We start from the raw sequence: 12,759 nt of genomic DNA on the forward strand, positions 1-12,759 counted from the left end.
TAGCTGCCTCCGGTGGTGCGTCCTTTTCGTCAAAGACGACATCATCAAGGTCTTCCTCGCGGAGCCCCAACTCAGCCAACATCTTCTCCACATCTGACGCGGAACTGGAACTCGAAGCCTCGTTGGTCCTTGATCCCATCGCCGCAAACACTTGAACCCCAGCCCGTGATAGAAAACGATCGGGCCTTGAGAACTAACCCTAGCTCTCCGTTCCCTACAGGGAGGTGAACACAAGGCTGGGAAGTGATACTAAGATCACCCCGTGATCGGCCCGGATCCGCCCTACAGGAGAGATCGGATGAGGGAAGGTGAATACTCAACGGCAGCATGAGATCGCCACCGGGAGAAGAAAACCCTAGCTAGGGGATAAGATACGTGTACGCATATTTGAGGCTAAGTGGACTACTCGATTTGAAATGACATGATCCATCATGGGCTGCAACGGGAGTCAACCTTGGGCTGCGACGGTTGAAGCCCGAAAGCATAATCATGGGCTTTGGTGTCAGAATGGTCATGGCAGAAGCCCCTATGGCCTAGGACCGCTGTAATGAGAACGGAGCCCTTCTGTAGCGCGACACGGCAGCGAGAACGACAGGGTGCCCCGTCTAACATCCCGTCCTTCTATTTTAAACGAGTTCTAGGCTTCCGCCGGCCGCCGCCACGGAGCCTTCCCTTTCCATTTGGAAGGAGCCGAATCAGTCTAGGGCTTCCTCCCCCCCCCCGCCGCCTCCGCCCTAACCTCTCAGCTCAGGTTAGTTTTGCCGGATTCCTCCGCCGGTTCGCGTTCGACGCTCTGTTTCGCGCCAAAAGAGAAGTACCTCCCCTGCGGTATTCGCGCCCTCGAGTTCGTCTCCCGAGCTAACTGAGAATGCTGGTGGCGCAGGTTCCGGCTCCGTTTTTCGACCTCTCCTCCATCCATGGCGCTCCGGTTCGAGGTCGGTCCAAGTTTTAATGGATAATAACATGTGCTTCGCTTTCTCTTCGAGATTTCATGTTCTGTAGTTTGGTCGGTGCCATTTGATTCCTGAGATTGAGATGAGAAGCAAGTCCGGCGGTTTCTTTGTTCGGTCTGCGCAAATTGGAGTTTAGCTGAAGAAGTTAGTGGTGACGAAGTAGATAAGATTGTACCGCTTCCGTACTCTAGCTGATAAATTAATATGACGTCTGGATGCGATGCAATGTCGTGTTCTACATAAAATTGATCCAGATTATTTTCTGCAACCACAGACTCCCAATTAGGCTAATACTGTTTTATCTTAACACCGAATCATTATTGACTAGTAATACAGTAGTACTCCTACTGACTAGCACTCCAGAGTTAATGCACCTACTGCCCTAGGCACGTGTTTTTCAGAGTTACATATTGTCTTTACCTGGTACTGTATTTGGTGCCTTTGTTAAGGTAAAATCTTCATGTTTTCTTTCTTTATTACTCCTACTCTTGAGAGGCTTATAGTCTTATAGTGGTCCATACCTCCATATAATAAGAAAAAGAATAAGGGAAATAGTTTGAGAAGTGGCTCCACGTGGTACATGCTCTCAGACAGAGAGATGGTACAGTGGTAGTGGCACCACTGCCAGCTCATATTGCTGCCTGTCAAACCTCATTACCTCTGTTGAACAAAATCATGGAGGGTGGCTGATCGAACCTAAGTTCTAGCAATCAGGAACATAAATATCAAAGTTTGTTTAAAGATGAAGCATTGACCATAAATATGAATCTGGGGTGAAAATTATTTTGTTTTCTGCTTGCAGGTGTTAGGAAGATTTAATCGTGCTCGCGCAGCTCGGTTAACTCTGCCACACTTTACTTGTCAAACGCCACTTTTTATGCCTGTTGGTACCCAAGGTATTATATTTTTGGATCTCGTACCATTTCTCTGCCATATGCTAGTTCAGTCTGAAATGGAACCTTTTCTTGTGTAAAATATGAACTTGCTGTTTTTTTGTACTGTATAACTGAGATCATACGAGCAATTAGAGGTGACTTGAATGGATAATGTCGGTTTTATACATGTGCTGATGAATAATGTTCTAGCATTGCCTTATTCATGGAAAATCAGAAATTATTAGTTTCTATGTCTTAACTCTCCAATCTTCACTAAAGCAAATATCGACTTCAATAATTAGTTACTATTCTCGGTTAACCCAGCTTGGCTGTACTTGTTTCCATTGAACTAGTTCAGTTTCATACTGTGATTAAGAGATTTTGGATGTGACATAAATTTGTCGAATGATGTGTGTGATTCTTGCATCTCACAATTATTCTTGTTTCATTCCTCTTTCTTTTTCCTTTTTCTTTTGCCCAGGTACAATAAAAGGCTTGACTACAGACCAGTTAGAGACTATAGGTTGTCAGATTATTCTTGGAAATACCTACCACCTTGAACTTCGTCCTGGCTCTCAACTTATTGATGACTTGGGTGGCCTTCACAAGTTTATGAATTGGAAAAGGGCATTGCTGACTGACTCTGGTGGTTTCCAAATGGTTGCTCCAAATCATTATTATCTATTTATCCTTTCACATTAAGTGTTCTAATTCACTATTTGAACTTGTAGAACTAACTCAGCTAAGTCAATACTAAATAACATCTGTCATTTCCATTGTACATGAATCTTACTGTACTCTACTTTAAATCGTGTGTGATAATTGTTGATTTCTGGCAGTGGCTTAATGATATGCGATGGCTAATATTTCTGTTTGGTTCTACCAGCAATTAGTTGCTCTACACATCAAATCTTGGTTCCACTTTTGAGCAAAATTTGAAACATGTAGTTGTTTGCTAGATATTAAATGGCCTGCTGAGTTCCATCTGTGATCTTTACATTAGCATGGTTCCAGTCAAATATCTATTCAAAAGTGGAGAGCCAGCGTTTGTTGGAATATTACCATTGGCATGATCACTTATTTATCTTAGCGCCCCTTTCAATTATTTAGGTTTGCTTCTGAAATGTTATTAATTTGTCAACATGGTTTTAGGTTTCTTTGCTGCATTTGGCTGACATTACTGAGGAAGGAGTTACATTTCAGGTACCCTTTACAGCTACCTACTATCTCATACACTTGTTCTTCATAAACACAACTTCAATTTGGTTTCTTACTTTTGTAACATGAATATCCTATAGTCAGATTAAATTAGGGTATATATTAGGGTAGGGCACTGTTTTTGATTCTTGGTTCGTTGAAATAATGCCCATATTTGTTATCATATGGTAACAAAATAATTAGGCAGGTTCAGGTTGTTTTAGGGCTGGCAAGTATTAAGATTTTACTTTTTCATCGTAAAGCTGAATTGTTATTATTTAAATGTCTTCCTATATAGTACATTTTATTTTCTGAATTGTATTTTCATTTTCCCATGTAATCTTGTTATTTTCAATTGTGCAACTGTAATTTTCAATATGACAAGGTGAATAGAAATCCAAGTGGTCCTGTGAGACTGATGTACAATTAACTGATGGTATTGTTAGTTGGCAGATATTGAATAATGAATAATCAAGTGTCATGTTGCCGCATTTTGTCATCGTGTACAATGTCTAATGCTATCCTTTTTCTAGTCCATCTACTATGTTGATTTTCATGTTGATGCTGAAAGCAGAAAGTTTCTTTAGCTTTCTTTGTGGAAATGAATTTCCCCTGCATTTCATGATGCATTTTTACTTGTTTCTCTCGGTCCCTGAATAAACTTTACTGCTGCAGAGAACTGCTTTCCGTTTTGAACATTCTCTAATTTTATTATTCTTCTGTGTACAATCTACAGTCACCTGTTGATGGGAAACCCATGCTCTTGACGCCTGAGGAATCAATCAATATTCAGGTATGTCCTTTCCGTGACGAACTTTTTCGTTGAGTCACTGTGAACTAGACTTCTGCTATCAAAAAATCCTGATTTTACACCTTAACACTTGTGTGCCCGTCCTTCATATTTCTGGGACATGAATGCAGAACAACATTGGAGCTGATATAATCATGGCTCTTGACGATGTTGTTAAGACAACAATTACCGGCCCGAGGATAGAGGAAGCTATGTATCGTACCCTTCGTTGGATTGATAGGTGCATAGCTGGTATGGTTATTAGTCTTGTGACTCTTGGCCAAATTGTATACTCATCTGGTTTTTGTAATCAACTATTTCCCATCTTCAAGTTAAAGCTCAGCATCATGTCACTCACTGCCTCTACTTATCCTATGGCTTTAAGATGTATTGAAGACCAGTTGAAACTGCGATAAGCATGGTTAACTAGAGTCTGGTATTTTTTTTCTTCCAATGTTACATGTAGCTCACAAGAAACCTGATGTTCAAAACTTATTTGGGATTGTGCAAGGAGGATTAGATCCGGTTCTGAGGTTAGTTTATATGGCTTCTTGTAGTACATGCATGAAAGGTACGCATTCATGCAATCAATGCAGTTTGATAAGTTACTTTGCAACTCTTGTAATTCCAGAGATATTTGCGTGAGGGGCTTGGTTGAGAGGAACCTTCCCGGGTATGTCAGACTAAATATTCACCCATAAATTCCATGCACAATTTTCTTATATGCAGCCAAAAGATCTTTTTCGTTTTCCCATGATCTCCAACATCTGTCACATACTTGAAAAGTTAATCATTTTTTATATGTTTTTTTTGTATTTTCCACGACTCCCTGCAATTCAAGAGTTCAGTGGCTCAAACTTTGAATTTCTTGTTGCTAGATATGCCATTGGTGGTCTTGCAGGTGGTGAAGATAAAGACTCGTTTTGGCGTGTTGTTGCCCAGTGCACCGCTGGGTTGCCTGAAGATAAACCACGATATGTTATGGTAAGTTATAAACTTGTCAAATTGCTCATGTTAAGCCGATTGTGCTTGATACGATTCACCCTTGTTTCAGCTTTCAACAACGCAGCACGCAGAACTTGTTTGGTTAACGGTTGCTGTTTTTCTGATATGCAGGGTGTTGGTTATCCACTTGATATTGTAGTATGCAGTGCTTTGGGTGCAGATATGTATGACTGTGTCTATCCAACACGCACTGCTCGCTTTGGGAGCGCACTTGTGCCTGAGGTAGGAAAATTCTGTCCCTGACAGCCCTATGCAATTCAAGCTGGGTGAAGCATTTTATTGTAGCACTGATATATTTCAGTCTTTTGGCATTCAAAGAACTTATCTTACATTAGCCTGATATGGGTAAGAACAGTAACATATGCAACCATAGTCCATTCGAAATTCTGAGATCACATCCTCTGTGCTTTCCTCACTCAGCATTACTGTAGCGAACTCACATGAGAGGTGTGTCCGTGTGAGTGAATGGGAGGGGATATTGTTTCTTCTAGAAACCCCATAAGCTGGACTTGCTGATAAACCATTTGATGGTGTTGCAATGGGGACCCTGGCATTTATGCTTGTTGGGTATACTGTCTAAATTAACTGTGCTTGTTGTAGAAGCAGGCACATTTATAGCAGGTTTAGGCTTTAAGCTTATGTTAAGATAGTCTTAATTTCTAAGTTGGTGCTAATCTAGTTCCTTTAACTTTAATTCCCGTTGATGATTTATTGAACTTCTTTTTTTCTGCATCATCTTAGGGTGTTCTGAAGTTGAAACAAAATGCAATGGCAACTGACGAACGGCCCATTGATCCTTCCTGTCCATGTATGGTATGGCTTCAACAACACTAGGAACAAAGTGGTAAACTGATTGATATAATTACAATCTTTGGAGTTCTGTAACATGGTTGTCTTGTTGTTCAGGTCTGCAAAAACTATACCCGTGCATACTTGCATTGTCTGGTCACGAAAGATCCTATGGGTTCTCAACTGCTGTCATATCACAATTTATCATTTATGGCGCGGGTATCCTGTCATTTTTTTTGGCTGAGTTGTTCATTTTGAGCACAGTTGGCTATTGTTTGATCACTCTCATTTCTGTTTCAGTTAAGTAGAGATCTCCACATGTCGATTCTTGAAGGGCGATTTCCAGAGTATGTTGTCTCATTCGACATAAATCTGCCTGATTATTCAGTTAAATTGTGTGCTGTTAAATAACGAAATTCTGCTGCCATGTTTGCAGATTCGTGAGAGGATTCTTGAGGGTGCAGGTTTGTCTTGCTCTGCAATCTCTGTTCTATCATATATGATTGAACAAAAAATAGCTGAGCAACAAACTGCCTCCTTATACCATCGCCACCCAATCATCTACAGAGCTAAAACCATATTCTTGTCTTGTTATTATCTTTCTTAGTAGTTTGTGTTACCTCTAAACACTAAAATCATGATGATGGCAGTTCCCAAAGGGTGACGTGCCAAAGTGGGTTCACAATGCAATGGAGGTCGCCGGCATCGACATATCGGAGTGCTGCACCCCGACCAACTGCCAGCATGACGCAATGGAGGCTGCTGGCGTCGACATATCGGAGTTCTGCCCGCCGACCAGATGCCCCTGACGCCGAACGCTTGGGAGCATTCATTATGGATACCACGGTACGGATTGACGATAGGGAAGGGTTGTCACGTGGAAGTGATCCCTCATACTTAACATGACGCGTTTTCACGAGGTTTTTTTTGGGTCATAGACTGTAGGCCTGACTCTCATCCACTGCTTCAGCATAGAATTTTCCAACAGTATGCTGAAGCTAGCCGCCCATAGGTTTTGATAGTCTCCAAGGTGTTATAGTATCTGCCATTGATTGTTTGCAAGCTGTTGCAAATGGTTTTGCTGCAAGGACAATCCACGGAAAGTTGTAACAGCATCATTATTTATACTCACGAAAATTGTTGCTGCGATGCAGGTCATTTTGTTTCACTGATTATATATTATATGGCTTCTCCAGTCTTCACACGCTCTTTTTGTCCAAACTCTGGTCTTCATCACACTCTTTGTTGGCTTGAATGTGTATTTCGTGGAATTCTTTGCAATGCTTAGTGTTTGCAGGTGGTCCACTGGCAGGTGGTCCCGCGACGCTGCCGGTTTCATGGCATGGAAAATGTCGCGTGGGAAATGTGTGCGATCTTTCAGGAAAATGACCTGGCTGGTCATCTGGATCGTCCAATCCTCATCGAACGGCAGACGGGGCTGGCAACCAGAATCTACTGGCGCCACGTGTCGACCCCTTGTTGACCGTCGCTTCCCGTCAAAACGCGATGCCTCGCGGGATCCACCACCGGTGACGAGGCTGCTCAGCTCAGCCGCACCACACAGGTGAGCACCAACACAGATTCCGGTGACTGCGACTGGTCCCCACGCCGAGCCCTAGTATCTCCCGGCAAAAACGTGGGCGACACAGCGCTACTCCTTCGGCCGCTGCCAGGTGGGTCCATCCCGGACGCCCAGCACATGACCACACATGTCAGTGGGTGAAATCATCAAGGCGTTAGTTTCGCAGATTCCGCCGTTAGTATCTAGGCTAAAAATGATTATTTCAAAAAGCAGCCATTACAAGTCGATCTCCGGGGACTGAATTCTGAAACCACCGCCCGCCTCTGCTCCTGGACCGCTCCGCCCCCGTCCTCCCGCCGCCGGCGCCGATGGAGCGCCTCCGGGTCGCCGTCTCGCACCGCCCGCCTCTGCTCGTCGGCGCCCCGAACCATCTCCGCCGACGCCAGCTCCACCTCCCCCTCCCGCTCGCATCCCGCCCCCTCTCTTCGCGGCATCGCCTGCTCTCCCCCGCCCCTCGCCGCCACGCGCGGCACCTCCTCGCCTCCCAAACGCCCGGCCCCGAATCCGGCCCTGACCCCGACGCGGAGGCCAGCGCTGAACCGGCCGGCGCCAAGCTCGTCCCGCTCGTCGTCTCCCTGGCGGCCGGCCTCGCCGTGCGCTTCCTCGCGCCGCGGCCCGCCGAGGTGACCCTGCAGGCGTGGCAGCTGCTCTCCATCTTCCTCTCCACCATCGCGGGGCTCGTGCTGGGCCCGCTCCCCGTGGGCGCCTGGGCCTTCCTCGGCCTCACCACCGCCGTGGCCACGCGGACGCTCCCCTTCGAGACCGCCTTCTCCGCCTTCACCAACGAGGTCATCTGGCTCATCGTCATCTCCTTCTTCTTCGCGCGAGGCTTCGTCAAGACCGGCCTCGGCGACCGCATCGCCACCTACTTCATCAAGTGGCTCGGGGGCAGCACGCTGGGGCTCTCCTACGGGCTCACCGTCAGCGAGGCGTGCATCGCGCCGGCCATGCCCAGCACCACCGCCAGGGCCGGGGGCGTCTTCCTGCCTATCATCAAGTCGCTCTCGCTCTCCGCGGGCAGCAAGCCTAACGACCCGTCGTCGCGGAAGCTCGGGTCATATCTTGTGATGACCCAGTTCCAGGTAAGTGGTGTAAATTAATTTTCATTATTCAACGCTGGTTTGATGAACCTGGTGGCTGGTAATTTGGCCATAGAATAGATCGATCATACAATCCTGCCACCATAGGATTCTAACAAATGAATGCGCCAGACGCTCAGTTGCTAATTGTCACAACACTTGAACTCTTGAAGGGTTCAGTGCTCAACTGCCGATCGTGTTACCTTGATTATATTAACCTCTTGTGGAGCGGTGCTCTGCACAGGTTGAAGGTGGTGCAACATTTCTTTGTTACTGATTGGGAGATGTGGGGTGTTAGCATGATTTTCCTAGGCGCAATTAGTGCAAGAACCTGTAATTCTATATGCGTCAAATCGATGCTTGCTTGGTCAGAATTTATTTAGTGTACACCCCCCAGTGCTGAAATTAATTTTGGAGCTCTAGCATGTCAGTGTGTTATTTTGTGTATTTCAGTTTCGTGATTTCTCAACAGCCTTTCTAAAGGAAGTATCCTATCAGTTGGAGGATTCTATGGCGAAACTAGAGTAGTGCATTGTTCACCTGATTCCTGATTCCTGACAACATTATTCAGTAAATTGGTGAAGTTGAACTGAAGAAAACTTATCTGGAAATAAAAAGTGACAAACAGTTAAACACAACAGGCATGGTTGAAATATGAAACCTAAGCTTCGTCCATATCGTAGGGTTTACTAAGGTAAGCCACTGGGAGGTACGAATCAATCTGATCAACTGTAAGACCCAGGCCAGCCATTTTAGTCTAATTTTCGTCTAGAGCCTATTTACAGGTTTAAATTGTAAGTACGGAGTATTTGTTTTACTGGATAATGATGGTAACATTTCGTGCATGGAGAATGATGACCATGAGATCACTGATGTAGGAAATAGATGGAGGTGTTAGGAAGAAAGAGTGCTTTCATTATAAAACCAATGCCAACCATCCTAAATGGAAAGTATACTGATGATTTCTTAAAACTGTTGTGCTCAAAGTTAACTATCCTAGCAGGAAAGCTACTCAACTATAAAGATTTTGCTTCTTGCTTGAATGCTATCTTAACTAAACAAAACCCAACCTACAAGTAACAGTGCAAGAGTGACGTTAAAGCTGTTTTATCTACTGGCCTAGCCTTAATTTGTTGTAAACAACAGTGATGCTCTTGAACTTCCATGGTATGTGCAGTTTCAACTCTAATAAAGTTCATACATGACTGGCTAATTAAATTCATCCAGCATTTCTTACAACAGAACTATTATGGCGACTCGAAAAAACATAACTATTATGCTCTTTTGTTTCTTGGCAGGCAGGTAGTAACTCAAGTGCTCTCTTCCTGACTGCTGCAGCACAAAATCTGTTATGCTTGAAGCTAGCAGAGGAGCTTGGTATCATAGTTGCGAATCCATGGGTGTCATGGTTCCAGGCTGCTAGTTTGCCAGCTATTGTGTCTCTGCTAGCAACACCATACTTGCTATATAAAATCTTCCCCCCTGAAATAAAGGACACACCTGAGGCCCCAGCTTTAGCTGCAGAGAAGCTGAAGCGCATGGGCCCAGTGACCAAGAATGAGTGGGTTATGATTGGTACAATGATTCTTGCAGTGTCATTATGGGTTTTTGGGTAAGCTTCTATGTTAGCAATAAAGTGCCCCATAATATTGACCTGTAGTATGTCATGCGGCTTGTGGTGTCTTTTACTATGCTGTTTTTAGTTTGCACTGTTGATTGAGATTTTCATAGGTTAGTGCTTCCTCTAAATTGACTACATTGATCTATCAATGTGATATACTGTTTAATTGACGGGAAATTGTGGGGAACTCTTGCTTCAGAAAGAAATTGTGTTTAATTGATAGGCGCCTAGTCAAGTACGACTGGAATAATCGTACTTTATTTCAGTTTATGAATTAATTTAAAACTGTTCACCGATATTGATAACAAATTCAGCTATATGTTTGTAATCTGAAGTCTGGAATTTAAAACAGTTCACCGATATTGATAACAAATTCAGCTATATGTTTATAATCTTATTAAGTCTGGAATTACTTATTCATTGTTCAAGATGTTTGCACTGAAACAACATTTAATCTGGAGGATGAATCGAAGCCAATGCGATAACTGCCTTTGTATATTTGAAGTTAAAACTTGTATCTCAGTCCCAAAACCAACTCAGTATATCCCATTTCTGCTCCTAATCCTACTCCCAGTTCTACATGTTCATTTCAAACGCCACCTTATTCTGGTTGTTTATTTTTAGTTCCCTTTAGTATGTTATAAAAATACGATATATCTGATGACCAGAACCATGAATCAGACAGAGCATCAGAATACCATTTACTCCCTCCATTCCTAAATATAAGTCGTTGGGGGAGGGTACTCCCCCAACGACTTATATTTAGGAACAGATGGAGTACAAGATATTATGCCTTGTGCCCTAAATTGCTCTGCATCACATATTGTCTGAATTGGACTATTGGTCATGATGTCTCACTGCATAATCCATTTCACAATATCTGCGCAGGGACGCTATTGGTGTATCTAGTGTTGTTGCTGCAATGCTTGGGCTCTCTATTCTTCTCCTGCTTGGTGTGCTAGACTGGGATGATTGCTTGAGTGAGAAGTCAGCATGGGATACACTCTCCTGGTTTGCAGTTCTAGTTGCGATGGCCGGACAGCTAACAGACCTTGGAATTGTGTCGTGGATGTCAACTTCTGTCGCCAAGCTGCTTGAATCTTTCTCATTGAGTTGGCCTGCAGCTTTTGTTGTTCTTGAGGCCTCCTACTTCTTGGTTCACTATCTATTTGCGAGTCAAACGGGGCATGTTGGAGCTCTATACTCTGCGTTTCTGGCTATGCATGTAGCAGCTGGTGTTCCTGGTGTGCTGTCCGCACTTGCTTTGGCATTCAACACAAATCTGTTTGGCGCACTAACACACTATAGCAGTGGGCAAGCTGCGGTATATTTCGGAGGTATGCAGATTCATTTTGTTTCTGTATTTTCAAATGGAATTTCCCTGCATTTGCATGTGGCTGTAGATGGACATACAGGACGGAAAAGGCAAAAAGAAAAATATCGCAAATAAACATGTAGAATGAGAAAAACAGTTAGTTTAGTTTATGTTGTATCGATTGTCTTTATATATCTATATATCATGCTAAAACAGTAAGACTGCTGATATTGATTAGCTCACATGGTCAGTAACCTGTTGCTTTCGTTCCGCAGCGGGGTACCTGGAGCTTCCAGACATATTCAGGCTGGGCTTTGTAACAGCCCTGATTAATGCTTTGATATGGGGAGTTGTTGGCACCTTTTGGTGGAAATTTCTGGGGCTCTATTGACAGTAGCTGCACTGTAAGTCGACCAAATCTCTCCTTTTGGAACTCACTGAACTGTCCATGGTTCCGGAATGATCTTCCTTTGGTGGTCTGTTGATGATAGGGAAATATAACAGATTATCTGTGTCAAGCCTTCGGTCATTTCCTCTCCATCTTGTACAGTTCCCCATTTTATCTCTCGGAAATGTAGACAGAGCTGAACAGTTTGGTGCCAAAATATGTCAATCTTGTTACAGTATTCTCTATTGTTAGAGCACTGTTTTATTTTTAAACTTGCAATTTTTACATGCATCTTTTCCTCCCCAAAATACTACTCCCTCTCGTTCACTTTTGTAAGACCTTTTAGACATTTAAGGCAGCATCTAAAACAGTTCAATTTCAGCTGTCTTAAACGTCTTACAAAAGTGAACAAAGGGAGTAGTATTATCTGAGTGAGGAATCGAAGCGCTCCAAGTAGTAATTCAGGGCAACATGTGCAAAAACAAAAACAAATGTGCAGCTAGCACCTGCAGCAAATATTAACCTGGACACGATATGAAGCGCATCTTTACCGAAGGAACAATTTTGTTGATCTTCCACCCCTGTGTCATGCACACACACCCAAAAGGAAAAATCACACAATTGCATCAAGCGAATGTCACGAACTGCGATGTCCATCCATGCACAAGCTAAAGTAATTTGCGGCAAAGAAGATCCACAACAAATTTCATTGGGCCTTCCTCCAACATCTGCTGTAAAAACTACTTCCTCCGTCCGTAAATAACTGTCGCTCAACCGGACGTAAGGTTCTCTTGGTTGAACTTGGCACTGACATAAACATGCTTAAGTTAAGGGAAGAAAAAAGGAGCACTGACATAAACATGCTTAAGTTAAGGAAAGAAAAAAGAGCGCATGTACGATGCGTGTGGAGCGCAGCGGAGCACCAGTACCACTGTACACCAGCATCTACAAAATACCATGCCGTTTCGGACCTACACCACACATGCCAATCTACACATCTACCTACCTACGTGCGACCCGTCGCCGTCAGTGCGCACTTCACCAACTGGAGACGGAACTCTCCGTGCTACTGCTGCACCGCCAACAGCTTCGCCCGGGCGCAACCGAAAGCCCCGCCATGAACCCGCCGCGCCGCGCCCACGTTCCATCCCGTCCGGCGCGCACA

General features: G+C 44.0%; 2 protein-coding genes across 3 annotated transcripts; both read left to right on the forward strand.

The window, feature by feature from the left end:
- The first annotated feature begins 573 nt into the window (after positions 1-573).
- On the forward strand, positions 574-6,811 carry LOC109733234 (uncharacterized). The gene is made up of 16 exons (XM_020292429.4): positions 574-751; positions 884-935; positions 1,756-1,849; positions 2,310-2,488; positions 2,981-3,031; positions 3,762-3,818; positions 3,947-4,067; positions 4,282-4,348; positions 4,447-4,488; positions 4,694-4,799; positions 4,932-5,042; positions 5,562-5,633; positions 5,727-5,828; positions 5,910-5,956; positions 6,046-6,073; positions 6,260-6,811. Exons 2-16 carry the CDS (start codon positions 918-920, stop codon positions 6,416-6,418), a joined length of 1,254 nt encoding a protein of 417 aa, XP_020148018.1. The 5' UTR covers positions 574-751; positions 884-917; the 3' UTR covers positions 6,419-6,811.
- A 584-nt stretch (positions 6,812-7,395) lies between these two features.
- On the forward strand, positions 7,396-11,866 carry LOC109733232 (dicarboxylate transporter 2.1, chloroplastic). Of its 2 annotated transcripts, XM_073500426.1 has the most exons (5): positions 7,401-8,273; positions 9,569-9,882; positions 10,780-11,228; positions 11,482-11,610; positions 11,698-11,866. In XM_073500426.1, exons 1-4 carry the CDS (start codon positions 7,500-7,502, stop codon positions 11,595-11,597), a joined length of 1,653 nt encoding a protein of 550 aa, XP_073356527.1. In that variant the 5' UTR covers positions 7,401-7,499; the 3' UTR covers positions 11,598-11,610; positions 11,698-11,866. The 2 variants fall into 2 exon arrangements, with proteins under 2 accessions (XP_020148016.3, XP_073356527.1); XM_020292427.4 differs by having other exon boundaries at positions 7,396-8,273; positions 11,482-11,866.
- The last annotated feature ends 893 nt before the right edge of the window (positions 11,867-12,759 follow it).

Source organism: Aegilops tauschii, chromosome 5, assembly GCF_002575655.3.
Source record: "Aegilops tauschii subsp. strangulata cultivar AL8/78 chromosome 5, Aet v6.0, whole genome shotgun sequence".
NCBI lineage: Eukaryota > Viridiplantae > Streptophyta > Magnoliopsida > Poales > Poaceae > Aegilops > Aegilops tauschii.

Excerpts from the sequence above, each read along its gene's own strand:
- LOC109733234 (XM_020292429.4), top strand. Across the intron at positions 4,489-4,693 it reads GTTGAGAGGAACCTTCCCGG|ATATGCCATTGGTGGTCTTG; the intron begins GTATGTCAGACT and ends TCTTGTTGCTAG. Across the intron at positions 4,800-4,931 it reads ATAAACCACGATATGTTATG|GGTGTTGGTTATCCACTTGA; the intron begins GTAAGTTATAAA and ends TCTGATATGCAG.
- LOC109733232 (XM_020292427.4), top strand. The coding sequence starts at position 7,500 with ATGGAGCGCCTCCGGGTCGCCGTCTCGCACCGCCCGCCTCTGCTCGTC. Across the intron at positions 8,274-9,568 it reads TTGTGATGACCCAGTTCCAG|GCAGGTAGTAACTCAAGTGC; the intron begins GTAAGTGGTGTA and ends GTTTCTTGGCAG. Across the intron at positions 9,883-10,779 it reads GTGTCATTATGGGTTTTTGG|GGACGCTATTGGTGTATCTA; the intron begins GTAAGCTTCTAT and ends ATATCTGCGCAG.